Source organism: Zootoca vivipara, chromosome 3 (assembly GCF_963506605.1).
Source record: "Zootoca vivipara chromosome 3, rZooViv1.1, whole genome shotgun sequence".
Lineage (NCBI taxonomy): Eukaryota > Metazoa > Chordata > Lepidosauria > Squamata > Lacertidae > Zootoca > Zootoca vivipara.
In genome coordinates this window covers 97,273,700-97,300,498 of record NC_083278.1, presented here as the reverse complement: position 1 = coordinate 97,300,498, position 26,799 = coordinate 97,273,700, and the positions used below count along the sequence as shown (strand labels likewise).

Sequence of the window (26,799 nt, the reverse complement as noted above, 5' to 3'; positions counted from 1 at the left end):
AGGAAATGAGCAGCTGAGAACAACAGAAATTTCCAGGCTCACCCATCTCTACCCAAGATGCAGTTAGAACAGACTTTACTGGGCTGGTTCTAATGCTGCTATTGGGAATCGAGTGAAACGAGGTTGTCTGACCAAGTCCTGTGTACAATGGACTGTATACTCAAACATGCATTGGGCAAGCAAAATATTCTCAGTTTGTTCAGTCACGTAGTACAATAGATAATTTTAGACTCTGAACTTAATGGTCTAAAGTCAGCCTACTTCTTTACAAGGTAGCATTCATTATTTTGCTTCCTTTGGAATGTGACCAGTAAGCCCCCCTCTTGCCAATTTTGCTGAGCGGAGCCCAGGACTTCTACCCCAAATCCTGCCTTGGCATCACCACTGTGCGTAGCTAACACTCTCTGAGGAAATCCCGCCATTCCTATGAAATCACAAAATGGAAACCTTCAGTTTGATTTTACAGCTTTAGAAGGAATTTAAGGATTCGTCCACACTTTCACTTAACCTGTATTTTGATCATATTGCAAACCGACTGATTTCCCTTGGGCCCAAAACCTTTTCTCTCTGTTCCACAGCTGTGCCTTGTGAAAATCCAATCATACCAGTTGAAATGAAGCTCGGCTAAACAAAATCTTTCTTCAGGTTTTCCACATATCTAATAAGTTCTGATTCTGCGCATAAGTTTGGATTTTTCGCAAGGCACAGCCACAGAGCAACAAGGAAAGCTATTGGTCGCCGGGGGAATTGACTACGGTAGTACACAATATGATCAAAATACGAGTCAAGCGAAAGTATAGATGAGCTCGAAAACTGAATCTCTCCATTTGCCAGTTTGGGACAAAGATTAGACTCCTGCTACTTTAACTAGGTAGTGAAGTGTAACGGTTAGGCCCACTCTGCGTCTGCTATGTGGAAAGAATGATATTGGGGTCTCAATGTTGTTGTAAGGATGCTTAGGCAACATATTCACAGCTCATTGGGTATGTAAGAAAATGCAGCATAGATACTATTGTAGTGATGTCTTTAAGTCTTCAGATGAAATACATTGTACACCATATTAAACATCCAGTCAGAATTAAGAGCACAGCAAATGCGTGTGAGAGAGATAGAGAAAAAGATACCCAAGGCTTTCCCATGTATTATGTGTGGGATGGGTTTTAATAGGCAAGAGAGGATATATTAACTGCAATTTACCCCTCCAGGCGCCCACATGTGTGGGTTGAAATCTCACATGTGAGTTTTAAAATCCCATCCTTGGCAGCAAAATTTAAAACATAGGAATGTAAAACCTTGTTTTGAGCAAGTCCAGCTATGAAGTACGCTTCCTCTCCTTTTGTTACCCCACTTAATAAAGACTCAAGCGACAACTTGGGAAGCAAGTTTAAAAATAAGATTTGCTTACTTTACAACCACACATTGGTTCACAGCAAAGGCAGCAGTAAAAAACTATGCAGGCAAACTACATATATTTAGAGTATAACCAGCTTCATGCTTGTGCCTAAAAGCTAGAGCAAGTAGAGGCATGTCTACATCCAATACTGGGAGAGAGAGAGGAACAGGAAGTACTCTGTGGTCCTTCCTACTCAGCCATGAAGCTGACAGGGTGACCTTGGGCCGGGCACTGCATCTCAGTCTAACCTACCTCACAGCACTGTTGTGGGAATTAAACAAGGCAGGGGAAGAACCATTTATGCCACCTTATTTATTTATTTCTATTTTGAAAAAAAAAACCATTTATATCCTGCTGTATCTTAGAGATACATCACAACAGTTTACAACAATATAAAGCCATACAGTAAAATCATGAGTAGTTAAAAACAACTTAAAAGCAAAAGATTTAGGGGGAAAAACATCAGCAGACCATTGTAGTACTTTGAGCTCCTTTGAGTAAAAGATGAGATATCAAATCAAATCAAACTTTATTTGCATAGCCGACAGGCCATAGCATCAAAAGGACAAACACGAACAAAAATACATTACATATATGGTTACCAATAAAACCTATCGAACCTATTAAAACCCAAGGTATAAAGATGAGATAGAAATGCAACACATAAACAAATAATTAACATTGTTTTAAATTTACTTTTATCTACCCATATGAAACACTCATTTTATTTTATTTTATTTTTAAAGTATAAGCAAGGTGAGGAAAGGGCTTCTGCAGTTTTAGGACCCTTTTAACAAAATAGGAACCGGCTGGGAGCAGACAGAGGGCTTCTGGGTAGCCAAGTTAAAAATGATATCTGAGCAAGGTGTTATTTGCATGCAGGGAGCATAAAGTATCCAGAGATTGGAGCCGAGAGGAGCAGCAGGATTCAGGAACCAAAAGGAGTGTAAACACAGACAGCCCTGGACTGCAAAAAGGAATGAAGGAAATTCTTAAGGAGTTGGGAACTGAAACAGCATGAGCTGTGCTGTATCCTGATTTGGCTTTGGGGAATTAAAAATTAATCCTTCCTTGAGTCTCTGAGTGGAATTTCTGGTACTGTTTCTGTCATGCAGCCACAACCAGTTTAGCACATGGAGCAAGCATCTACCATGTCTTTGTTCGGGCCTGACTGATATATTTCTTATTTTGACACTTTCTATTCCCTTTTTCCCTTTACACATCACCTGCAGGATTAGATCTGTTTGCCAGCTTGTGCCAGAAGCATGCTTTTCAAGCACTCATATCCTCCTCGGAGGTAGTGTGCGCACATGAATACAAAGATGCTAGTCTTCTGCTGTTACGGGCAAATCCTGTGTAGCTTCCCGCACAGCTAAAGCTGCCAATGGCAGTACATTGCTTCGCCTGACTCCCCGTGGCAAACCGCTCAATATCAGCAGAGGAAGGCTGCAAAAATCGCCACAGGGATGCTGTGGGCAGTGCCTCCCTGCTGAGCACACTATGCACTATGGGAAGCAAGATTTCACAACCACTTGGAAATAAGGAGGTGAGAAGGGGGAAAGATCAGTTCAAAAGATGAGTCAAAGAACCAGTGTGACATGGTGGCTAGAGTGTCAGGCTAGGACCTTGCAGACCAGAATTCAAATCCCCTCTCAGCCATGAAACTCTCTGGCTGATCGTGGGCCATTCACTCTCTCTCAGCCTCACCTACCAAATTGGATCATTGTGAGGGTAAAATGAATGGGATGTCAGGGTCGGAGTCACATGCAGGTCAGCACAAACAGTCTGTTGTCAGTGAAGTTAACTATTTATTCAAGGAAACAGCATGTGACTCTGCAACACTTCCTCTATAGAGCAGTTGCCAGGACTGAAGGTCCCTGTCTTCCACTCTCTCTGGATGTTTCCCAAGCAGTCTCAAACTGCACATGTGCACCTCTGGTCTCTGTTCTGCCTTCCTCGTTATCTTCAGTGGTGTAGTCATAGGGGTGGGGGGCAGCAGGCTGGACGGGACTGACCACCGCCGACGGCCGCCACCGTGCAACGCGGCCGCTGCCATGGAGGAGAAGCCCTGACGCAAGCGAGACTGCCTCACTCTGTGGCTTGCTCGTGGGGTTTGCCACGTCGCCGTGTCGCATGCCTCCTGTCCGTCGACGCATGCGCGTGATGGACAACCTGCCCCCTGGCGGGGTGCCTTCGCATTTGCTGCCCCGGGCAGCCAGGCAGCTAGTTACGCCACTGATTATCTTGCATGTTCTTGGAGACCAGAACTCGCAGCAGGAGAAGGAGACTCCTTGGATTCTGCAGGAGCCTCTTGACACACACACCCTCCTCTGCTTCAGCCTCGGAGTCTGATCTGCTCCCTGTCACAGGCTCTCCCTGCTCACTAAACCCTGTTGCCCCTTCAGCATCCAGCCCCTCCTTCCAATCTTCTCCCTCAGACCTCTCTTCCTCCACCAATCTCATAGCTCTGAACCTTCCTCCTCTAGGGTTTCTCTTGGGGGTTCCCCGGCTGGTGCCTCCCACCACTCCTCTGCTTCCAGCCAGTCCTTGATATAGGAGGAGAATCATGCGCTCCACCTTGAGCTCCTTGAGCTTGTGACACCCCCCTAAGGATGTTGTTGGCCAATGTGAGACCAGGAAGCTGGACTAGATGGGCCTGATCCCACAGAATTCTTCTTACATCCCTCAACTTCCATAGTGCTGAGCAAGACATATCCCTGGTCAGTTGTTCCATTACATCACTTGGTTTATTAACTTCACTTTTTGAGAAGTAATACGCCTCTGAGCATCAGTTGCTGTGGAATGAGACCAAGGGAGGGTTTAAGGCTAGAAGAAGAGGAGGAAGAGGTCCCATCTTCCCGACCACTGGTCCTGTTAGCTAGGGATCATGGGAGTTGCAGGCCAAAACATCTGGAGGAGGAGGAGGAGGAGGAGGAGGAGGAGGAGGAGGAGAAGGAGAAGGAGAAGGAGAAGGAGAAGGAGAAGAAGAAGAAGAAGAAGAAGAAGAAGAAGAAGAAGAAGAAGAAGAAGAAGAAGAAGAAGAAGAAGAACAACAACAACAACAACAACAACAACAACAACAACAACAACAACAACATGGTTTTTGTACGCTGCCCATCTGACTGGATTGCCTAAAAACCACTCTGGGTGGCTTCCAACATAATATACAAAACAACAACACCATAGAATATCACACATTAAAAGTGTCCTGATACAGGGCTGCCTTCAGATGTCTATAGAAGGTCATATGGTTATTTATCTCTTTGACATCTGACAGGAGGGTGTTCCAGGATCCGGCCCTCTTTCAGTACATGTATGACCCCTGCCCCACCCCCTCAACAGAGTCTTGGGGGCAAACCTATGAATCCATAGGTCTAGTTCACCGCCGATTGGGTAGCAGAGAAAGAACCACGAACAAGAAACCCAAAGTCTGTGACATACTGAATGCTCTTTGAACTTACAAGCTTATTTTCAAAAGATACTGGTTTTGAAAATAGACTTCTGTTAAACATTAACCTATAGCATGTGGTTCTGTGACCACAGAAAGAGAAGCAGGATGAATGGAGTGGCTCAGGAGTGGTGATTGCAGCTGAAACAGATACCAGAGGAGAACGTTGAGACTAATGAATGCAATCCATTTGGGCGCTGCAGTTTTGAATAGCGCTCCAGCCCTCTTCAGTCTTCTGTGTTAAATCAGCCGCATGAACAGAGAAAGGGGGGGATGAGCACACTAGCTCCCTCCGCCTCGCAGGAGTGCCTCTATTTGTCTCCTCAAACTGGAAGGTGGCTGTCTGAAGTATCAGGATTGTACATCATGCCAGGACCCTCCATGGGTGCAGCAGGGTCCCCATCTCATAGGAACGCCCTCCTCCAGCTCATGGAAGTGTAGGGTGCAGAGCTAGCATAGTCATCCTTGCTCTTTGTGTGTTGATTGAACACAGAAGATGAAGCCATGAGTCGGGCTTCCCTAACTGAGGCACTACAGGCACTCTGGAGGACAAGCAGAACCGGAACTGTTACAGGTGCCGCATAATACCTGTTCCACACCTGTAAGAAATCAATCTTCTAATGGGGTGGCACCCACACTCTGGAATTCCCTGCCTATGGACATCAGGCAGGTGCCGTCACTGTACCATTTTCGGTGCTTGCTAAAAACATTTTTTAAAGACAAGCCTAGACAGACATGTAAAAAAGTTGGCATGTGTTTTAATCTGATTTATAGCTTATTTTTCAATCTTTTGGGGGATGTTTTAGATCAGGCACGTCCAACAGGTAGATCGTGATCTACTGGTAGATCACTGGATGTTTGTGGTAGATCACTGGTAGATCACTGGCTCCCCCCAAAGAAGCTCAACAACTTTGGCTCCCCAAAAAAAGCTCAAAAATTTTGCCCTGCACCCCAAAGGAATGGGGCTTTCCTTCCCCCTATAAAAGCTCTACAACTTTGACCTGAACCCCTAAAAAATGGGCCTTCCTCCTTCCTAAAAAAAAGCTCAACATTTTTGACCTGAACCCCCCAAAAGGGGGTAGATCACCACCAGATTTTAACTCTGTGAGTAGATCACAGTCTCTTGGGAGTTGGCCACCCGTTTTAGATAGATGTTTTAAACTTCTTCTTTTCACTGATAATTTCGTTGTTTTGTTCTTTTCATAAAGTGCTCCGAAGGTTCAAGTGTTATATAGATTTTATGAAATAAACAAAAATAAATTTCTCCAATGCCCCCCCTTCCACAATCATCTGAATACCCCAGCCTTCTAATAATGAAATTTGCAGTTAAACTCCTTCAAATCAGAGCACGGCTGACATTTCTGAAGACAAAACTTTACCTTCCCCTCCACTCCCCCTGTCCCCTTCGATAAGTTGCCCGCCAGATTGCTCATTTCATAAGTTGACAGTTCCTTTTGCTCTCTGTAAATAATATCTCTGTGTTCCGATCTCAGGAATTTTCTCTCCCCTTTATCCCGAGGATCAATTGTTTAGAGCAGAGTTGGTGTCTTCTTACATTTTCCTACCTTGAAGCTGCAGGAAGTTGTTTAAAAGAAGCCAAGGAAATGTGTAAACCAGCTAGAACTTTGAACAGATGATTTTTCACACACACACACACACACACACACACACACACACACACTTTTAACCACAAATAAATCATGTAGTGCTCTGTAGTGAGGGGGCAGCAACTGAACCGATCCTTCTCAAAACAGAAGGGCTTGCTGCATCAAGCCAACAGCCCAGCTAGTCCAGCGTCCTGTTCGCAGAGTAGCTGACCAGAAGCCAAGCAGGAACTGAGAGCAATTACACTCTTCCCCTCATGTAGTTTCCAGTTACTGGTGTTCAGGCACTGATAGCCTTATCCTCCATGTGTCCAATCCTCTTTCAAAGTCATCGAAGTTGGCATCTATCGCTGCCTCTTGTGGGAGGGAGTTCCACAGTTTAACTCCCCACGGTGTGAATAATTATTTTCTGTTCTCTGCCCTGAATCCAGCACTGTTGAATAGGATGTCCTTGAGTTCTAGTGGAGGAAGACAAAAACAACTCTCTACCCTTTTATTTTAATTAAATTTGTTATAGACACCTTTTTTGCCCGAGGCAACTAAAAAAAAAGGTAAAGAACCCCTGACAGTTAAGTCCAGTCGCGGATGACTCTGGGGTTGCGGCACTCATCTCCCTTTACTGGGTGAGGGAGCCGGCGTTTGTCCGCAGTTTTTCCGGGTCATGTGGCCAGCATGACTAAGTCGCTTCTGGCGAAACCAGAGCAGCGCATGGAAACGCCGTTTACCTTCCCGCTGGAGCGGTACCTATTTATCTACTTGCACTTTGACGTGCTTTCGAACTGCTAGGTTGGCAGGAGCTGGGACTGAGCAAATGGAGCTCACCCCATCGTGGGGATTCAAACCGCCGACCTTCCGATTGGCAAGCCCTAGGGCTCAGTGGTTTAGACCACAGCGCCACCCGCGTCCCTGAGGCAACTCAAAGCAACAGCTAAATGAACAACCCTCAGCATAAGTACATTAAAACCAAAGGTGGCAGGGAATCTTTCACCATACCGTGCATAAGTTTATAGGCTTCTATCATGTTCTCCATTACTTGCCTTTTCTATAAACTAAAAAGACCCAAAGGCTGCAACCTTTCTTCATAAGGGATTAGCTTCTGACAATCTGAGGTATCAACATTACATCTCCTATGGGCATCACTGATATTTTGATGTCCCTGGGAACCAGAGTAAGCTGTAATTAGAAACGGCTTGAGTCCATCAAATACTTTTTTGCCACACCCACCTGATCTTCTCTATCCACAATTCTAAAGAAATATTGATTTTTACGTAGGTTTCCAAGCTAAAACGTTTCCGTAGGTTTCCAAGCTAAAACGTTTCCGTAGGTTTCCAAGCTTGTGTGCAATTGATCCTAGTCGACACCTGCTAGGTGACACCATGCATAACCCACCTTTCCTCCAAAGATCTCAAGGCAACATACACTGTCCCTTCCATCCCATTTAATGATCCTCACAACAACTTTGTGTGACAGGTTAGGCTGAAAGACCATGATTGGCTCAAAGTGAGCTTCATGGTTGAATGGGGATTTGAACCTGGATCTCCCCAATCCTGGCCCAGCTCTTTAACCACTACACTGCACACACCATACCAAACCATACCAAAGTTTGACTACAATTTAATCCTGCCATCTCTTACATTATGCCACAGTCGGCAAGGGGTTTTATACGGTGTTGCAGAGGGCCTTTGGGCTATGTCCAATGCCAGGCCTAGACACATTTCCATCAGCCACTAGCCATAGCAATAAAATAAAACTTAACTATACCAAAATACTTTTTGGAGGTTTACGTCAATAATCAAATAATAGATCTTATTCTAATGGCCCCTACTTTTTTTTTTGCAGTTTTTGATGTCAGCTGGTTATCTTGATCTGCTAGAATAAAGGACACAGTAGCAATGGTTGAGTGGCCTGGCATGGACAATAATAGAGGGGTAAAAAAAAAACCTCCTCAAATCTTTATAAAGAGTGCAAGCCAGAATCACATGAGCCACTGACTCAGTGCTGCCATCTCCACATGGACATAACCGTATTTCCAGTGGAATTTTTTGAAATCGCCCCTCAAGTACAGCCGAAGGCAGAATATTCAATCCTGCATAAGTGAAAGCGCGTCTGTATTTTGGAATTGTTAAATTTTGCAAATAGGGTGCTAGCGTTGTCAAAATGACTAGGTGGAAAATAATCATACGAACAAAATTTCCTTATTGTGGCCAACTTATTCTGTCGTTCAGTATCATATGGGCACTGTCTAATTATGTGCTTTACTGAAGCCCAGCGTGAAGAACTGGTGTGGTGATAAACCGGGAAAGTAAAGCATTTGGTTGGCAATTTTAGCCCAAGCACTAAGTGTGTAACTTAGGTTCATTAGTGAACTTCATTGACTACAAGCCCCACTATACAATTCCAGAGTTCCCTGGGCAGAGGGATCAATTCTTAAACCTTTCTGTGAATTGTAGCTCTTGGAAGTGTCCCATTAGAGACAGCAAAGACAATTTTATTGATTTTCTGCCTGTATTCCATCATGGAACCCCAGGCAGCATGCATGTGGTTCCAGCTGGCCCCCCCATCCAGGCACTGACCTGGCCCAAACCTGCTTAGCTTCAGCATGAAGCAGCCTAAGGCACCTTCAGACCAAATCTACAGCTCTGGAGCAAATCAGTTATAAGGATCAAAGATCCAAAAACAAAAGAGGGGGGCATAGCTGTCAAGTTCTCCCCTTTTTAAAGGGAAATTCCCTTATGCTGAATAGGCTTTATTGCGAGAAAAGGGAAAACTTGACAGCTATGGAGAGGGAGAGGGAGATATATATTAAATCACAGCAGTGGCGAAAAAACAAGTCCACCCATTTCATTTCTTTTTATTACAAAAATAAACAATTTAAGAACCAAAGTACAAAAGATTCTGAATGTACAAACTAGAAAACAGTATGACATTTGTCACTTTTAAACATTTTCGCCCTTGCTTTCACTGAAAGCATATTATTTAGACACACTCTGCCCATTTTTTAAAAAAAAGATTTTGCTATTTCTATTGCATTTATTAAGGCTCGGGTTTGTATGCTGTCAAAGGTTATTTGTTCTTGAAGACAGGAAAGCAGCACCTTCAGAATGCAAAAGATACAGCAGCAGAAATGTACCTTTTGTCGCAACTACTGAAAAATTGTGCTTTTTGAATAGCGGCTCTGCTGATGGGCCAGGGATACACTTCTCTGTGGCAGTCCCAATGCGACATACGGGAATCAGATGCAATGTTTTCCTTCAGGTGTTCTTCTGAACACGTACATTTGCAGAACTTTGGTCAGCATGGATTAGCTACACGGCTTCCTAGAGGGCGAGGATAGGGAACCTGTGAACCTCCAGCTATCATTGGACTCCAACTCCCATCCAATAGTGAACTCTCTTCCATTGGAGGTTTTTAAACAGAAGCTGGATGGCCATTGGTCAGGGATTAGTTTGTTGCGCTTCCTGCGCTGAATGGGGTTGGACTAGATGGCCCTTGGGGGGTCCCTTCCAACTCTACAGCTCTGTGGTTCTAACCCCAGCCAGAGTGGCCAATGCTCAGGGATGATGGGACTTGTAGTTCAGCAGCATCTGGAGGAGTGCAGATTTCCCATCCCTATGACAGAGCGATCCTATCGTATCCGTTGCAGATACCAGCAATCCAGAACATCTTCCGGAGTCAGAGCTGGCCTGGGGAATGTTGCTGCCTAAGACAAGAGTACAGGGTGGCATTCCACATACAGAAGCAAATATGGCAGGCAGCAGAATCTTACTTCAACTGGGTGATGCAGTAGTGCCTTTGCTGCACCTGAGGTAGCAGGTCTGATGAGGAAGCTCAGGACATGTGGTGGCAAAGTGGAATGGCTGGGGAAGCTCAGGAGGAATAGCCAGGGGCTGCAGATGCTGTGCCACCTGAGGCATCTGTCTCACTGTGCCAAACAGTAGAGCTGGCCCTGATCGAGTCCCCAAGAAAGCATGCAAGAAAGCCCATTATTTCAGCCTGTTAAATTCACCCAACGCAAACTAGAGACGTTAGCCCAATGTAATGAAATATCACACGAACCTAGATGATACTACTCATTGGTTTTGAGATAAGCAAACAAAACTGGGACAGGCTTTCAAATTAAGACAGCTGCTGATGAGCTTACCCAAAAAACCAGTTCCTGGGTTTTGCCTCTTGGTACTCCACTATCCTGTTCTATTGGGATCAAGCCCAGAGAGCTGTGCAGATAAGGACAAGCTTGATTGTCAATGGCTCCCATTAAGTGATATGGGATAATGCAAGCAGGATACATTTGTCAAAAACTGATTAAGGCAGGGACAATATCTTCCTCCCTTTATATGGCAATAATGGGTAGGGTTGGCTCCTAATAGCCTCAGTGCTGTCTTACACACTTCTACTTTATCCAAGAGCATGGCTCCCATTCACTTGTATGGGAAAAATAAATAGCCACAGTTAGGACTGGGGCACCATTTGATGCATTGTTAGAGACAGATGCCGTGTGTCTGTTTGATTAATTACAGGCACACACATTGGTTCTCTGTAGCAAGCGGCTCTCTTCTCCTCCCTCCATCACAACGATGGGCATCTCGCTAGTTTATTTTAAACTGAAAAATGGCTATGTTATTGAATCTGTAGATAGTCTGGCTGCAACATTTAGTCAACTAACCAATTAGATTTCTGTTTCCTCCTATATAAGAGAGGAGGGTTGTTTTCCCCAAAACAATGCCTGCTGCAACATGCACATCTATCATTTTTTTTAAAAAGTTGTCCTCTTTTTGAACTAGTGCATTTTCCCCCTCTTAGGCAAATAATGCAGATTTATATCCATTTAAGCTGACTTAACATAAGTTTTGGGGAATGTATGACAACTTTAACAGATGCTGTATCGTTCCATTGCACAAGGACAACCATAATTATTTTTGGTCTTGCATATTTGGTTCAATGAACAGAAGTACTGATTGTCTCCCAGGAGGTTTCATCCTTAGCTTTGGAACTCAATGAGGCTTTTAACAATGCTGCAGTGATTGTACTTGCCTGTATAAATATCTGAACTGGAAGTTCCAAACTCCCTGTGAAAATGAACAAGAATTTCCAACCAAAGCCTATGCAAACCCTATACATAGTGAGAAAAGCACACTAAAGGTGGCTGCTCCTTTTTAGCAACCTATAGATAGCCACACAGTGTATCACATTTTGGATTTCAGTCTGCTTCTTCAAAGTCACATCTTAAAAACGTCATCCTATTGCACATTCGTCCTGGTCATTCTGGTCTCTTCTTTTAAGGTTTGATTTCACGCTCTGCAGATTAGAAGGAGTGATAGTGCAATTCCCTCTCCATCCTCAGTTTCTTTGCGTACAACAGCAGTCTCTACATTGGCCTGTTGACTGCAGTCATATTTTACTAGCTTGCAACTAGGGCTGCAATCCTATGCATGCCGACTGGAGAGTAAGCCTTGCTGAACTTCAAAGGAGATACTTCTGAGTAAATTTGCACAGAATTGGGACTTGTAGGCCAGGCTAGCTTTCAATTGATCACTTTCACATAGGCCGTCTTGTCATGATCAGATGCAATGGAAGTGGATCCCATCTTGAAGTAGACCAGCTGACGACCTGGGCAGAAAACAAAGAAGAATGGTGATTTTTTAAAAATCAAAACACTGGAGCTTTTTCAGATTAGGAAGTGATGGGAGTCAAAGAGGCTGCAGAGAACAAGTTCATCGCCCATGGCCACTTTGTAACAGTAAGATGAGCTCAAAACTCTGCACCCACTGGAATTCTGAAGTGCCCTGAGAATGAGGCAGAAAAATGGAAGCACATTTTGCAGAGGGTGAAAATTTACAAAGAACTGGATGAGAGATTTCAGAACAGCACTCCAAATAATACTAAATACCCAATGTTGAAATTTCAGGTTTCATGTTGAAAAGGGAATAAATATCACATGTTGCAGGTTTCCAGTACTGTGCATAATTTACCGGTAGGGTGCAATCTTGAAACCCTCTTACTTGGAGGTAAGCACCATCGAGTTCAATGATACTTACTTCCAAGTAGAAAAGCATAGGAGCTCCCTCTAAACCTCAACAGTGCAAACCTGCATGTTTTTAATTGGGTTTAACTCCTTGAAAGTTCCTCTCCTAGGTAGGAAAGAGGTTTTTTTTAATGCTAATATTTAGTAAGATTACCAGAAACATGCATGACCTCTAATGTATATCCCCACAAGAAGAGTTCATTTGAGGCTTCCCTTTGAGTAAAGTAGCATTTGTTAGCATCTGCCAGTGCCTAGATGGGAGGGCAGAATGCTCCGCTTGTCCAAGGAAGATCCTGCTCACATTTCATCCAGCTGGAAGCGGTCATCCAGCACACACACTAATCTCTATGGCACTCGTGACGACCGATAAAGGCAAGGTGCTGGAATGCATTTTGCAGGATTGCTTCTGCAGCTGCTTGGCTGCTTTCTACCTTCTGCCTAAACTTAATACAATTTCTACCCGTCTCTCAAGTGCTTCCATCAGCAACATAATGTTGTGCTCTGGACACTGCCAAGAGAGATTTTGCTATGCTCAACAGCTATATGGAACTCCTGGGAACCAAAATGTGATCGAAAGCCAGGAACATAGGTCACATTGCATAGGGCCCCCATGAAGACACTTACCGTAGAAACATTCCATAAACTTTTGGAACGCTGAAGAGTTCAGGGGAAATAAAAAGTTCCTCAGTGAAACTGGCGCCCTCTAGGTGGACGAGACCCCCACCCCACCCTTGCTTTCACCATTTTTCTAGGGGGGGGGGGGAGAGGGAAAGGCACTCTCCATGCAGCAGGGTTAAAGGCTGCTATGGTATCAGCAGCAAACAGACCAATCACTTTCCTCTTATTTTGCACGTATGAGATCTGAAAGGAGAACAGGGCCCTGGTGCCCATTTCAAGCCAATCCCATTCCTTGGTGGTCATCTTGCTAGGAGGGAATGATAGTAACTCCAGCCTGCCGGCATTTATTACCTGTCCACGTCGTCTGATTGGTGAGCACAAAAGCTTTGCACTGGGAATGACTCTCGCAAACCTCTATGGCTTCACTAACGTCAAACACGGATAGGAGACATTCCTTGTGATGGTAGGACGGCCAACACCTGTAATTCTCATCGGTGATAGTGGCTTCAGGCACCTTTCGGTAATCTGTAGGGGGAAAGAAATGCAAATATTCCACATGTGCTATTTTTAAGGAAAGTGGGTCCTCTCCAATGTAGTCTTAGAAAATGTTACTGGCCCTCTTCTCTGTTTCTGAAATATATTGCTGGTGTGTGTGTGTTTGTGTGTGTGCGTACATGTGCGTGTGTTAATCATGCACAAAATATCTGCCCAAAGGAATATTTTGCTATGCTCGTTTTGGTGGAGAAGAAAAGAAAGAAAGAAAGAAAAAAGTTTGCCAAGAAACTGCATCTGCCCCTAAAATTCTGTCCCTCGTCTCCTTCCTGCGTACTGCAAAGCTTTTCATTTCGTCGAGCTCTTTAGAGAGAGAATGTTCTACTGAGCAAACAACATCCACTTGAATGAACAGGCGACTCAGCCATCATTTGCTCTGAACAGGGGGCTGAATTGTCAGGGCAAGACCCGATCAGGCGTCTCGGCCCTCCTTCTGAGTCAGGAGAGCGTGGCTGTTTTTCTCTGCCTTTGTGAAGAAAAGACGGGTTTTTAATTAAGCAAACTTTTTTATTTCTTCCTAGGAGGAATACAAAGGGGCAGTTTGCTTGATGGGCCCCCTGAGATAAAGGCATTGGGCGGGAGGGGGGGGAGGAATGACATGGAGTTGTTTGGGGCTTGCCCCACTGCGGCAATGCCTGTGGATTAGCTGCCCCCATTGGCTGCCGTTCAGTCTCCCTTCCTTCTCTGAGCGCCTTTCTCTGTCTTGTTCCCTGTTCAAGGCTCTCGGCCATTCCCCAGCTGCCTGCAGTCTCCGGTTTATGAATACATCAGGCAAATCAAACTAATCATTTATAAACATTTCTACTTAGCCGATGGGCTCACAAATCACCCGTCTGGTTTTTTGTGTGTGTTTTTTTAAAAGAAAAAACCACGCGCTTCTAATTGTACCCATTAAACAAACTGTAGGCTGAATTTCTAGTTTCACGGCCTCGTGTTTTGTTGGAGTCATTTCAGTTCAAGAGGAGGGGGGGGGTTGTTTTGTTTTTTTGCCTGCAGCTATGAAATTTCAGCCTGTTGATATTTTGGAACGGGGCTTTGTTAAGGATGCTTCCAACTCGACAGTCACAGAGTTAACTTTTGGCTGCGATTATACACAGGCATACCTGAGAGGAGGCATCACGTCCTGGGGACTGTGCACAATCTGACAGACAACAGATTGGTTTATATGAAAATTGCTCCCCATGCCATTAAGCATGCATTCCACACACCATCTCCTTGGAAAGTATGTGAAATATTTAGTAAACACACGTTGGTTTCACACAGCCCTTGGCTTCTTCTCCTCTGACAACGAGGAAGCAAAATGCAAAACCACATTCAGGAAGTACTGTATATTCCTGCGTATAAGACTACTTTTTAACTCAGGAAAATCTTCTTAAAAGTCGGGGGTTGTCTTATACGCTGGGTCGTATTTCTTATACAGCTCCCAGTACGTATATTGGCTCCCAGTACGTTTCCGAGCACAGTTCAAAGTGTTGGTGCTGACCTTTAAGGCCCTAAATGGCCTCGGTCCAGTATACCTGAAGGAGCGTCTCCACCCCCATCGTTTTGCCCGGACACTGAGGTCCAGCACCGAGGGCCTTCTGGCGGTTCCCTGGTTGCGAGAAGCCAAGTTGCAGGGAACTAGGCAGAGGGCCTTCTCAGTAGTGGCGCCCGCCCTGTGGAACGCCCTCCCATCAGATGTCAAGGAGAAAAACAGCTACCAGATTTTTAGAAGACACCTGAAGGCAGCCCTGTTTAGGAAGGCTTTTAATATTTAATCTATTATTGTATTTTATTTTTCTGTTGGAAGCCGCCCAGAGTGGCTGGGGAAACCCAGCCAGATGGGCGGTTTATAAATAATAAATTATTATTATTATTATTATTATTATTATTATTATTATTATCCCAAACTCTATATTTTAACTGGAAAAGTTGGGGGTCGTCTTATACGCCCAGTCGTCTTATACGCCGGAATATGGTAGACTCCTGCATTCTCGACAGAGCTTGGGTTTTGAAACAAAATTAAAATTCTGCACAGACGGATCTTATGGCCTGTATTAGGTTGCAACCCTATACCCATGTACCTGAGAGTAAGCCTCAATGAAAATCAACGGGACTTACTTCTGATTAGACCTATGCAGGATTGTGCTGCAGGCTGTCCATCTTAAGGACAGTTACACACTTTGCATGCCACTTGTGGGAGAGAGACATGAAGCTATGCAGGGCGCTAAAACTCTATGCCGCCCACCCCCAGTCCATAGAAATCTTAAACAAGCAGCATACGCAGACACCAGGAACTGCCCACTAAACTTATCACCTGAATCCTAAGAGATGGGAATTTGCTTTTGAAGCCCCCCCCCCAAAAAAAATAATGGTGGGGAAAGCCAAGAGTTCTCATGTTGTCAGCAACCATGTTTAAAAGCAAAATCCAGACAAAAACAGAGCTTCACCACAGAGGTTCTCAAAATAACTTGCCTTCTTAATTCTGGACCTACACCCTGTTATTTGACACCTTTCCTGGGTGCCGAGAAGAAGGATAAAATCCCAGACCTTCAGACCTTCAACTCCCAAGACCCACAAAACTCAACTAATCCTCGGTATTGGTTGCATTGCAGGGGGTTGGACTAAATGACCCTTGGGCCCCACCCAACGTATGCCGTAATAACGACAAGAGACCCTTAAGGGGACTTAGGCAGAATGGCAAGAGCACTGAATCTGGAATTCAGAATGAGAACGATTGGTAACCTGAGTCTGGGGTTAAACTAGTACACTGATGTCTCACTGCTCCTTCCTGCAAGGAGAAGGTGAGATTCCCCCAGCCTCCTGGTCCTTTTTAACCAGCTCTGGCTCAAAGACTCAAGAGTGTAAGCTGAGCGCTGTTTTCCAGCTCATCTGACATGCAGCCCCAACTCATTCCTCACCCACTGAAGCTCCAGGTTGCAGCTCAAAGCCAAAAGCAGAAAGCTGTCATGCTAAAGTAACTCCTGTTGAATCCCAAGGAGATGCCTGGGGGCCAGCCTTCATAGAATCATAGCATTGGAGGGTCAGAAGGGGCCACAAGGGTCATCCAGTTGAACCTGCTGCATCTTTTGGTCCGGCACTCTGGTGCGAGTCAGGTGGGTCACACCAGAGTACTGGTCCAAAATAGGACTGGCTTCTGTAATTCCTGCTTAAAATGGGGCAGTTGAATGGTATGGCGTTGCTGGGGGTTGGACTAGATGACCCCTTGGGGGACGTCCTGACCCTACCATTCTCTGATTCTATACAGTACAGTCATACCTCTGGTTACATTCGCTGCGGGTTGCATACATCATGGGTTATGAACGCACCGAACCTGGAAGTGCCGGAATGGGTTACTTCCTGGTTCGGCGATTCGTGCATGTGTAGATGCGCCGAATGACATCACACGCATGCACAGATTCGGCACTTCAGGTTGCGTACTGCTCTGGTTGTGAACAGGGCTCCAGAATGGATCCCGTTTGCATCCGGAGGTACCACTGTATCTGACCAATTCGTTATTCTCAAATAAGCAACGTCTGCATAGCTTGTACTTTTTGCTGCCATTAATTCTGGCCCTACTGCTCTGCCTGCTTGGAAATGTCATTACCAGAGATAGACTAACGGTCACTCTTCTCTTCCCCCCCCCCCCTGCCAGCCCATGCGAGTTCAGTGGTCTAAATAAAGCTCTTGTAATATTACCTAACGTGTTCTGTTCCTGCGAAAAGGTTCAGGCAAATAAAGTAAATCTTTCCACTCCTGGCAGCTTGCAGAGGTATGTTGCACAGACCCATCTGTCAAATTCCTAGAGCCCGGAAGCCACAGAGGTCTCCAAAGGTCTCCGGGCTCTGGACTAATATAAATACTATGTCATAACATATTTAGTAAATGGCAACGCAGGCTGCACACAAATGTGCAGAGAGGAGGGGGACTAGTTGGGTCCCGAGATGAGTCGAGAAAAAAATTTCTAGTCTCGTTCTAATGAGAACCACCCAACTCATTCCCACTTCCCGAAAACTATTATGTGGACTGAAAAATGCAACTACCCGTTGAAATTCACGCTTCTCCCGAATTTTGCATTGCAGCTCCCCAACCGAAAAACGAGTCCAGAAATGTGTGTATTAGGATTAATGTGCACGAAAATGCTATGATATTTTTTGCAGACTTCTTTTTCTTTTAATAGTAGCAACGCATGTGGAAAATCACAACTGGAAAAATGAGAGGGGGGGCGGGGTCTGAATTTGACAGATTCATCCATCCCTACCAAGATGAGGAAGTTGCTGAACAGGAGGGGAAAGGTAGAAAGCTGCCATCTGAGAAAGAGAGAGGTTTGAGAAGCACCACAGGAGGACAACTGTAAGGGGGCCCTCTATGAGGACACAGGGCCTCTGTTTGGAACAGTTTTTGGCAGATCCTCAAGACTGGCACGGAACTTGGAAGAGCCACCGATTTCAACAGTTGTTATTCTCCTTCCGTCTGCATGCTAGTTTAAAAGAGAGACCTGTGGGAGAACGGAATGTGGTGCTCCTTCTCCAGGAAGGAGACAGTGCCCCACACAGAGCGAGATGAGTATCAGCTGACCTTGTCAACACAGAGAACATCGCCCGTAAACAAGAAGAGGCAAATGCTGTCAATGTCCCAAAACTATCTGTAGCAGGAGTTAGGAAGCCCAAATGTGGCCCTCAAGATCTTTCTATCTGGCCCTCAGGACTCTCATAGGCCCTGACCTTTCTCTGCAGGCTGTACCCCCCACCGGCCCTGCTCTTTGGCTGCTTTGATCTGGCTGAAGTGTGCCTTAAACTTATGAAGTCTGTCTTTCAACTCTGATAATTCCCATTGCTTGCCTCGGTAGAGGATGGCTGGGATTTAGTTCATTGCACAAAGGTAAAAAAAAGTCCCATCCATTGTTGTGACACCTTTTGCCTCTGGCCAGGATGGAATGTGGCCCCACGGCTGAAAGACGTTCTCCAACCCTATAGTCACACAGGAGGTTATCTCATACCAAACCAGACCATTGGTTCCAAGGGGTGATCTGAAGTCCCATGAAGCCACCACTTTGCTGAAGCTAAACAGGGCTAAGTCTGGTTAGTACCTGGACTGATTCAGAACCATAGGGGCATCACCTTGGATTCCAGGATGGAAGAAGAGCCCAGATAAATGAAATGAAATATGTAAAATAGACCAGTATTATCTACAAGGAAGATTATCTACAAGTAAGAACCATGAATAGAGGTAAGCTGGATGTGGTCAAAAATGAGATGACAAGAATAAATATCGACATCCTGGGCATCAGTGAACTAAAATGGAAGGGAATGGGTGAATTCAGTTCGGGTGACTATCATATCTACTACTGTGGGCAGGAATCCTGTAGAAGAAATGGAGTGGCCCTCATAGTCAACAAAAGAGTGGCAAAAGCTGTAATGGGATGCAATCTCAAAAATGACAGAATGATCTCGATACGAATCCTAGGCAGACCTTTTAACATCACAGTAATCCAAGTTTATGCACCAACTACCGGTGCTGAAGAAAGTGAAATTGACCAATTCTATGAAGACCTACAACACCTTCTAGAAATGACACCAAAGAAGGATGTTCTTCTCATTACAGGGGATTGGAATGCTAAAGTAGGGAATCAAGAGATAAAAGGAACAACTGGCAAGTTTGGCCTTGGAGTTCAAAATGAAGCAGGGCAAAGGCTAATAGAGTTCTGTCAAGAGAACAAGCTGGTCATCACAAACACTCTCTTCCAACAACACAAGAGACGACTCTACACATGGATATCACCAAATGGGCAGCATCGAAATCAGGTTGATTATATTCTCTGCAGCCAAAGATGGAGAAGCTCTATACAGTCAGCAAAAACAAGACCTGGAGCTGACTGTAACTCAGATCATCAGCTTCTTATCGCAAAAATCCAGCTTAAACTGAAGAAAGTAGGAAAAACTGCTGGGCCAGTAAGATACAATCTGAATCAAATCCCTTATGAATACACAGTGGAAATGAGGAACAGGTTTAAGGATTTAGATTTGGTGGACAGAGTGCCTGAAGAACTATGGATGGAGGCTCGTAACATTATACAGGAGGCAGCAACGAAAACCATCCCAAGGAAAAGGAAATGCAAGAAAGCAAAATGGCTGTCCAACGAGGCCTTACAAATAGCGGAGGAGAGGAGGCAAGCAAAATGCAAGGGAGATAGGGAAAGATACAGGAAACTGAATGCAGATTTCCAAAAAGCAGCAAGGAGAGACAAGAGGGTCTTCTTAAATGAGCAATGCAAAGAAATAGAGGAAAACAATAGAATGGGGAAAACCAGAGATCTGTTCAAGAAAATTGGAGATATGAAAGGAACATTTCGTACAAAGATTACCATAATCAAGGACAAAAGTGGTAAGGACCTAACAGAAGCAGAAGACATCAAGAAGAGGTGGCAAGAATACACAGAGGAATTATACCAGAAAGATATGGAGGTCTCGTACACCCCAGGTAGTGTGGTTGCTGACCTTGAGCCAGACATCTTGGAGAGTGAAGTCAAATGGGCCTTAGAAAGCACTGCTAATAACAAGGCCAGTGGAAGTGATGATATTCCAGCTGAACTATTTAAAATTTTAAAAGATGATGCTGTTAAGGTGCTACACCCAATATGCCAGCAAGTTTGGAAAACTCAGCAATGGCCAGAGGATTGGAGAAGATCAGTCTACATCCCAATTCCAAAGAAGGGCAGTGCCAAAGAATGCTCCAACTACCGCACAATTGCGCTCATTTCACACGCTAGCAAGGTTATGCTTAAAATTCTACAAGGCAGGCTTAGGCAGTATGTGGACCGAGAACTCCCAGAAGTGCAAGCTGGATTTCGAAGGGGCAGAGGAACCAGAGACCAAATAGCAAACATGCGCTGGATTATGGAGAAAGCTAGAGAGTTCCAGAAAAACGTCTACTTCTGCTTCATTGACTATGCAAAAGCCTTTGACTGTGTCGACCACAGCAAACTATGGCAAGTTCTTAAAGAAATGGGAGTGCCTGATCACCTCATCTGTCTCCTGAGAAATCTCTATGTGGGACAAGAAGCTACAGTTAGAACTGGATATGGAACAACTGATTGGTTCAAAATTGGGAAAGGAGTACGACAAGGTTGTATATTGTCTCCCTGCTTATTTAACTTATATGCAGAATTCATCATGCGAAAGGCTGGACTAGATGAATCCCAAGCAGGAATTAAGATTGCCGGAAGAAATATCAACAACCTCAGATATGCAGATGACACAACCTTGATGGCAGAAAGCGAGGAGGAATTAAAGAACCTTTTAATGAGGGTGAAAGAGGAGAGCGCAAAATATGGTCTGAAGCTCAACATCAACAAAACCAAGATCATGGCCACTGGTCCCATCACCTCCTGGCAAATAGAAGGGGAAGAAATGGAGGCAGTGAGAGATTTTACTTTCTTGGGCTCCTTAATCACTGCAGATGGTGACAGCAGTCACGAAATTAAAAGACGCCTGCTTCTTGGGAGAAAAGCAATGACAAACCTAGACAGCATCTTAAAAAGCAGAGACATCACCTTGCCGACAAAGGTCCGTATAGTTAAAGCTATGGTTTTCCCAGTAGTGATGTATGGGAGTGAGAGCTGGACCATCAAGAAGGCTGATCGCCGAAGAATTGATGCTTTTGAATTATGGTGCTGGAGGAGACTCTTGAGAGTCCCATGGACTGCTAGAAGATCAAACCTATCCATTCTTAAGGAAATCAGCCCTGAGTGCTCCCTGGAAGGACAGATCGTGAAGCTGAGGCTCCAATACTTTGGCCACCTCATGAGAAGAGAAGAATCCTTGGAAAAGACCCTGATGTTGGGAAAGATTGAGGGCACTAGGAGAAGGGGACGACAGAGGACAAGATGGTTGGACAGTGTTCTCGAAGCTACGAACATGAGTTTGACCAAACTACGGGAGGCAGTGCAAGACAGGAGTGCCTGGCGTGCTATGGTCCATGGGGTCACGAAGAGTCGGACACGACTAAACGACTAAACAACAACAACAACATCTACAAGGAGTCGTGGCATTTCAGCCTCACCAGATGCCAGGGATTGAACTGGGGATATTTTGTACACAAAGCATGGACCGTCACTGAACTGTGACCCTTCCCCTTTAAATCACTGGTATTCACCAGCAAGGGGCAAGCTACAAGAACTGGCGGAGATGGCCATTCTAACAAATAATTTACGAGGTAAATCAAAACAAAACTTTGCTGCTAAGTGGGAAAAATACAAAGTATATGTGGAAAAATATTGTAAAGGAATATTACCTGTATTAATGTCAGATTGAAACTTATAGTGTGGCGGGAAGGCAGAAATTTTGATAGGAAAACATTGGTGCAAAAGAAATAAGAACGCATTTGATATTTGATATAGACAAATGTACTGGGTTACGTACGTTCAAAGTTAAGAGGAATAAAATGCATCGGGGAAAGACAGGAAGTTTGAGGAATGAATCAAAATTAAACATAAGACGTAGCCATTAGGCCCACCTCCTCATCTCACTTCTTAATTGATAACGTTACAGAGCAAGAAAAAGATAAAAAGGTCAGTAACGACTCATAACAAAATGATTTGATTAAATGAGGATTTGATAAACGTCACTGAGAGTTACACTGCGAAGATTACTAAGTAATGGGAAAGATATGGTAACATGGATGTAATAGTTGAGGGAGAGGATGGTGGACGGGTGGGGATGAGGGAGGGAAAGGGAGGGAAAGGGAGGGGTGGGGAAAAAGATTAATTTTCATTTCATGTATCAAAACGTTGTGGATATAATCGGGATTTTGATTGGGAGTGTCTCTAGTTTCCTTCTTTTTCTTCTTTTTTTTCTTCTAATTTCCCCAATTTTCTTTCTTTCCTTTTTTCTTCTTTCTTCTCTTCCCCCCCCTCTTTTTCCCTTCTTTTGATTCTTTGTAAATATTGTATTGTATTAATGCTGTACCCTTATTGAAAACATATATGTATATATTGAAACGTTTTGCAATAAAAATTTTAGAATTTAAAAAAAAATCACTGGTATTCACCAGTGATCTTTTGGACTTTTACCTATACAGTTGTACCTTGGATCTCAAACACCTTGGCTCCCGAACAAATCGGCTCCCAAACGATCTAAACCTGGAAGCGAGTGTTCCGGTTTTTGAACGATTTTCGGAAGCAAGCCTAATGTCCTGCGCAGCTCCATGGCTTCCAATTGACTGCAGGACACTCCCGCAGCCAATCAGAAGCCATGCCTTGGTTTTTGAATGGTTCCGAGAGTCGAACGGACTCCCAGAACGCATTCTGTTTGAGAGCCAACTGTATCTATTCGAGAACGACTGAATCTATATGCATGGGTTTCTGGCGCTGCATGCTGAAGTCCTGAAAACATTTTCACAAATGGATTGTGGAAGATTCAAAATCTTAAATTTGCAGTTTGAACTGAAGAGCAATTACTAATTTTTAAAATTAGCTTTGTGAATAGCAAATTCCCTAGTTGCTTATGGCAAAAAGCAGGTATGTCCAAGTGAGCATGCAAAACTCTAGTTTATTAATGAACAAGTTTAAAAGCACAGGTCTCAATAGCAATCCTCAGGGGACTTCACTTTCTATTTCCCCGTTGTGATATCTATCTGCACTTTCTGATGACATTTTTGTTCCAGCACTCTTTCTCAACTGGATGAATGGGTCTCTCAAGCATGGGTGCCTATTTTGAATCTTACACTGTTTTATTCTAAATATATTGGCTTTTTTTATTGTACTGCCCATTTTTTCCTGCTCTCTGCTTCCTGTTTCTTAACCACTTCCCATTCCTAACAGGACCTCACCTCTTATTCCACGACTGCTAAGCTGACTCGCGGGGCTTTCTCAAAAGCTTTTTGAAAAGCTGCTTTCGAATATCGCAGAGGTGACATAAGTCTCCATCACGGTCTCATCCAATGAAATCAAGCTCAGTAGCACTGCTCCGGAACATCCTGTCACTCACTGAAGTGGGGAACCACAACAGCCTTAAGAATCTGTGAGGTACCTGCTCATTGTTGCTTTAGCAACTTTCTAAGATGGGCCTGCATCATTCCCACTAAAATGATGTGCCAAAGCCCACCCACTGAGTTCATGGCTGAATGAAGGTCTGAAGTCAGGTTAAAGTCCAGTGCTCCGTCAAGTGGACCACACTGGCTGACAATTGGCAGAACACCCGGTGGAGGAAAAGAACGCAACATTATTTGTCCTCTCTGTCTTGCTTTGCTTTGCCTTGCCAGAGAGGAACGGAAGAAGCGAGTGGAGAGCAGGCCAGCCAATGGAAGAAACACGCGCGCACACACACACACACACACACACAACGCACTATGCAGGCTGGAAGACAAGGCCCAGGGGATCCATAAACCCGTCAGCACATGCTAGAAGCCTTGACGCACAGCACAGATGGATGCAAACTATTAGACAAAGAGAAAGAGATGCTGGCTGTAATGGCTTCTTAAGAATTAGGCCCACTTGAAACAAGAGCTTTATGAAGAACTCATAAATATCACTAGAAACCTATGGCAAGTGTGCCTCTTGGGCCTTGGAGAACTATACTCTAGTCGCATGGGTATTTAAGGTATACAGAAAAATTGAACGGGGATCCTTTGTGGGTGGATATTACATGCAATTAAAGGAGATAAGTAGGTTCAGACTGGAACACCAAAAGACTAAAGTAGGCCGCTCTTCACAATCCACACTTCCTGTTCCAACCTGGCTGTTGCCATAGCAACAGGTGCCATGGCACATGGACTCTGGGTGGTGGAATATGTGGTCTTCCTGTCTGTGGTTTCATCTAAATCCAGCAACTTGAGTGGGTATTTGGGGAGGGTGTGTGTGTATAAACTCTACTACAGGAGTTACAGACCCTCCTGTCCCTGTTTTCCAGGGGTGTCCTTGATTTAGAGAAGCTGTCCTGGTTTTGATTTGATCCCTTAGGACGTCCCTATTTTCACTGGCGAAATATTGGAGGGTATGGAGTTATCCAACCCTCGAGCCGCCTGAAGTTAATTTTATCGTTTAAAGCAGGCACGTCCAACTCCCAAGAGACTGTGATCTACTCCCAGTATTAAAAACAAATGGCAGTGATCTACCCATTGTCATTGGAGGAGTGTACGTGGGGCGGGTAGATTGCCCAGAGTTATTGAGCTTTGGGGGGGGGGTAGGATTGCCCAGGGTTCTTCAGCTTTTGTTAACTTTCGGTAAACTTTATTTAATCCTACAATCAATAAGGGTCCCACGATCTACCAGGATCAGCCAGGGATCTACCAGTAGATCACGATCTACTGGTTGGACATGCCTGGTTTAATGTTTTATTATGTTTTTATATATGTTGGAAGCTGCCCAGAATGGCTGGGGCAACCCAGTAAGATGTGTGGGGTATAAATATTAAAATTATCATTATGGAACAGAACGTCCTTATTTTCATCGGAGAAATGTTGGAGGGTATAGAGGTAGAGAAGCAGAAACTGTAATCCTGTTTCTGTATGTGTCCCTCCTCACTTCTGAACATGCCCCTCGGGCACAGTTCTCACAAATGACAGATGTGCAACGCCTGTGTGTAATTCTTTGTAACTAGACTGTTCAACTTCAGTCTAGAAGCAGGAGTTCACATGATATCTGAAGATGGTGATCGTGTCACCTTTTAATCATCTCTTCTCTAAGCTACACATACCCCTTCAACTTTTCCTCATAGGACTTAAGTTCCCAAATCCCATATGATCTCACCATCTTTGCCGCTCTTCTCTGACCACATTCCAGTTTGTCAATATCCATCTTTAACTGCAGCCCTCAGGACTGGACACAATGGTCATGATGATGGCAATGGACTGTTAGTTTAGGAAATGCTCTCCCCAAGAAGGCCCGTCTGGCTTCACCTTTGTCAGCATTCTGGCACTAGCATTTCTTTTCATAGACCTTTGGGCAAGACCAATGATTTGGTATTGCATTGTTAAATCTGTTTTGAATATGTTGATGTGATTTCAACATTGTATTTTTACTTGGTTCTAAATTGCTTCGGGACATTATTAAGTGGGAAGCAATACATAAACTGAATAAACCTAAACCATATTTTCTTCTTCTACTATTATTTCACACACACACCCCCCAAAAAAACTCCTGGTAATAGGATGCCATTTGGCGACACAGGCCTTATTTCTATTCAATGTACTCAGAACTAAATTTAGGAATTCCACCACAATCACCCCACTTAGAAAGGTTTGGTTCAAGCCAGGATTGTTTTGTCTCGCCAAAACTTGAAACCTGCTCAAATGGTGTCCATGGAATTTGAAGACTCCTTGTAGCAACTCACATCATAAAAAGGTCAAAGTTCTGCTCAATTTCCAGACTAATGGCGTTAAATACCTATAAATAACCTGCCTAATACTATAACAGTGGCAATAAATTCACACATTCAGCTACCTACACAACACACACACACACACACACACACACGAAGTTTGGCATGGCATGGCTTAAAACTACCACTGTAATGTCACATTATAGAGATTACAATGTATTCATCATCCTAATCCCAAACTCTTATTTCTGCCTAAAACTATTATTGTAAAGTTCACAAGACAATCAATGAAGTGAGGGTACTCCCGCAGTGCCAAAATTTGCCCTCCAATTTCGCAATAGTTTCCATTTTCCTAGCTAGCAGACCCTCCAAGTGTTCCTATTTTCCAGGGACAGTCCCAGATTTACAGGAGCTGTCCTGGTTTGTGATTTGATCCCGGAATGTCCCGCTTTTCCTTAGGGCATCCCTATTTTCATCAGAGAAGTGTTGGAGGGTATGGAGTTATAGGACCCTCGAGACAAGTAACTATACAACCTTTAGAAGACATCTGAAGGCAGCCCTGTATTGGGAAGCTTTTTCAATGTTCGATGTTTTATTATGTTTTTAAATATGCTGCAAGCCACCCAGAGTGGCTGGGGCAACCCAGTCAGATGTATAAATAATAAAATTGTTATGTTGTTAAATAGGACTCCCTATTTTCATCAGAGAAATGTTGGAGGGTAGGAGCTAGTTCTCAGGACAAATTAAGAGTTTTGAACTTACCGGGAGGGGGGCGGTGGCGAGAGAGCAGCAGTGAGATGCCTTTTTCTTCGTCCACCATTGGTTCCAGCCACGTCTTCCACTGGCATGTGGCCTCCAACAGGTTA

General features: G+C 44.3%; 1 protein-coding gene across 1 annotated transcript in view; it reads right to left on the bottom strand.

The window, feature by feature from the left end:
• Nucleotides 1-9,281: 9,281 nt before the first annotated feature.
• The window catches only part of PKDCC (protein kinase domain containing, cytoplasmic), a 49,703-nt gene continuing 32,185 nt past the window's right edge, over nt 9,282-26,799 (bottom strand). Inside the window, exons 6-7 of the mRNA XM_035111230.2 lie at nt 13,437-13,610; nt 9,282-12,052 (exon numbers count right to left, since the gene is read on the bottom strand). Of these exons, the coding sequence (XP_034967121.2) occupies nt 11,967-12,052; nt 13,437-13,610 (260 nt within the window). The 3' untranslated portion in view covers nt 9,282-11,966. The remainder of the gene's footprint in view (nt 12,053-13,436; nt 13,611-26,799) is intronic.